Genomic DNA, 3,027 nt, shown 5'->3' on the forward strand with positions numbered 1-3,027 from the left:
GTAGTACAGTTATTATTAATGAGAATATACTTATTTTAAGGTATTTTTGGGTTCATTGAGGTTAGCTAATTTTACTTGTTATGGAAATTAATTTTACTTGTTTTGGAAAGTCTTGACAAGCCACATTTTCTTGTTCTATTGGCAGATAATTTTGCTTAGTTCAATTAAAATACCTACAGAGCCCCTAAAGGGACATGGAGGGATTTTTTAAAATAATTTTTTTCATTTATTTTTTTAGACATGTATTTCGTGCGCACGAGAAGCCTTTTATAAAGTTATTTAAAAAAAAAAATTATACATTTTTTATTTTTTTTTTAGACATGTATCTCGTGCGCTCCACAAACTTTCTCGTGCGCACCAGAAAGTTTCTGGTGCGCACGAGATACATGTCTAAAAAATAAATAAATAAATAAAACCTTTTTTTTATAATAATTTTCCAAAATTTTATTGTGCGCACGAGAAAGTTTCTGGTGCGCACAAGATACATGTCTAAAAAATAAATAAATAAATAAAACTTTTTTTGAATAATTTTACAAAAAGTTTCTTGTGCGCACGAGAGTTTCTGGTGCGCACGAGATACATGTCTAAAAAATAAATAAATAAATAAAACCTTTTTTTTAAAATTTTATAAAAAGTTTAATGTGCGCATGAGATACATGTCCACAAAAAAAATAATATTTTTTTTTTTTTTGTAACTTTATAAAAAGTTTCTCGTGCGCACGAGATACATGTCTAAAAAAAAATGTATGTATATATATATATATATATATATATATATATATATATAATTTTTTTTTACCCCATGTCCCTTTAGGGGCTCCGTAAATACCCCTCATTTTAGAATTTTTTTTTTTTCTTGTTTTTGAACACTGACTTTTTGCAGTGTACCCCCCAACCCCGCCCACCTCAACCTCCTCATGCTCTCTCAGGGAGAGCATGTCCCAAATTCCAAGCTGCTGTTTTGAGGCATGTTAAAAAAATAAAATTAAAAAAAAAGCACTTTGTGACTTCAGTAATAAATATGGCAGTGCCATGTTGGCATTTATTTTTTCCATAACTTGAGTTGATTTATTTTGGAAAACCTTGTTACATTGTTTAATGCATCCAGCGGGGCATCACAACAAAATTAGGCATAATAATGTGTTAATTCTACAACTGTATACATCGGTATTGGTTGATATCGGAATCGGTAATTAAGAGTTGGACATTATTGGACAGTCAGTCTCCCAACACGCTCTGGCGAAGGATTGTACGCCTCCTCTTTTATTTGGACTTTTCTCTGATTACATGGCAACAGCTGTTTCTAAGGGACAGGGGTCGTAAACAGCCGTCGTATTTACCCTCATAGTCTTGTTAGTTTGACACACTCAATTTACGTGCTCCGCAGGTCATCTTCCAGATCACCCCGCTGGACACCACCCAGTGGATGATGGTGCTGAAGATCTCCATTCCCGTCATCCTGCTGGACGAGCTGCTGAAGATGGCGGCCAGGAACTACCTGGACTTGGGTAAAGCGCCGGAGAAGCCGAGCGGCCACAAAGGCGGCGGCGGCCTGCCTGCATGTGCCGAGGGCATCTCCTGGCCCTTTGTGGCCGTCTCCCTGCCACTCTTGCTGTGGATCTACAGCACCGACACTAACGTGCTGTGGCCCTGACTGACCCGCACTCTGGACATTAACACACATCTAACCTACACTCCCATCCTCATCTGGTGGACGCATTTTGATGTTTAGGACATTTTTTAGAAATGCATTTTTAGGCTGAGAGGAAAAGTCTGGTGGTTTAGTCGTGGTGACTTCAGGTTTAACTTCATTTGAGCACATTCTGCCCACCTGGATGCTACGTTCAAATGTAGAGGATTGACACCATTTTTAATGTTTTTTTTAATTTGACATGTCTCTGAGGACAATAATAAGTATAACACACTGTAAAAAAGTACAAATGATATCTGAAATCAAGGTCAAAAGTGCTCGTTTGACTAAAACTGAGGGCTGTCAAATGTCATTTGGAAGAATCACACACTCGCTTGCATCATTGAAATGTGCAGAAGACCCCAATTTTTGTATTTATAAATGCCATTTTATTGTCAGAATGTCATCTAGGAACCTTTTTTTTAAAGGTTTCACTTAAATGCACAACATTTATCCGCACAAAACTTAGCAACCGTCTTATCTAAAGTTCTTTCAGGCTGCACACCTGTGTTTTTTTGATTGATTGAAACTTTTATTAGTAGATTGCACAGTACAGTACATATTCCGTACAATTGACCACTAAATGGTAACACCCCAATACGTTTTTCAACTTGTTTAAGTCAGGATCCACGTAAATCAATTCATGGCTGTTGAGTCCCCTCACTCATTTTGTACGGACTGGAAGTAGAAGAGCTCGTACAGTTTTTTTGTTTTTTTTACATTCCTCACATGAGTTAACTCGTTCATTTTGACAGCCCTACTAAAAAAATATTACATTCTCTTACCAGGTACATTTATCATTGCCAATCTTAAATGTGTAGTTTGAGATCCAATGGTAATATTTCTATGAAAAATTGTCAGAACGTTTTGTTTGCTTTATTATAATCTTTGCTCGCTGTCAGGTTCAAACACTGATGACATCTATTAAACAAGACGAGCAGCAAGGAATTAAACAGATACAATTAAATTTGGCTCAATTGAGGAGAGACGCCTGGGCTATGTACTCTTGTACAGTCAGTCTCCCAACACGCTCTGGCGAAGGATTGTACGCCTCCTCTTTTATTTGGACTTTTCCCTGATTACATGGCAACAGCTGTTTCTAAGGGACGGGGGTCGTAAACAGCCGTCGCCTTTGATTACAACAGTTCAAAGAAAAGGTCATAAAACAGTTCACAGAAATGTTCCCTGGAGGGGAGTCGAGTCTTGCTTCCTCTTCGCTTTGTAGTTCTCGGGTCAAGACAATATCTTTCTGTTGATTACAATACATGAAAGAAACGTCTGTAGTTTGAGATGCTATGGTAATATTTCTATAAAAAATTGTCTGTCGGAACGTTTTG

The 3,027-nt window shown here is 37.2% G+C and overlaps 1 protein-coding gene across 1 annotated transcript in view; it reads left to right on the top strand.

Moving 5' to 3' along the window:
- LOC133595517 (sarcoplasmic/endoplasmic reticulum calcium ATPase 2-like) overlaps nucleotides 1–2,544 on the top strand; it is a 68,118-nt gene extending 65,574 nt beyond the window's left edge. The window contains exon 20 of the mRNA XM_072914254.1: nucleotides 1,388–2,544. Coding sequence (XP_072770355.1) covers nucleotides 1,388–1,654 — 267 coding nt within the window. The 3' untranslated portion in view covers nucleotides 1,655–2,544. The remainder of the gene's footprint in view (nucleotides 1–1,387) is intronic.
- The last annotated feature ends 483 nt before the right edge of the window (nucleotides 2,545–3,027 follow it).

This window comes from Nerophis lumbriciformis, linkage group LG12 (genome assembly GCF_033978685.3).
Source record: "Nerophis lumbriciformis linkage group LG12, RoL_Nlum_v2.1, whole genome shotgun sequence".
NCBI classification, from domain to species: Eukaryota; Metazoa; Chordata; class Actinopteri; order Syngnathiformes; family Syngnathidae; genus Nerophis; species Nerophis lumbriciformis.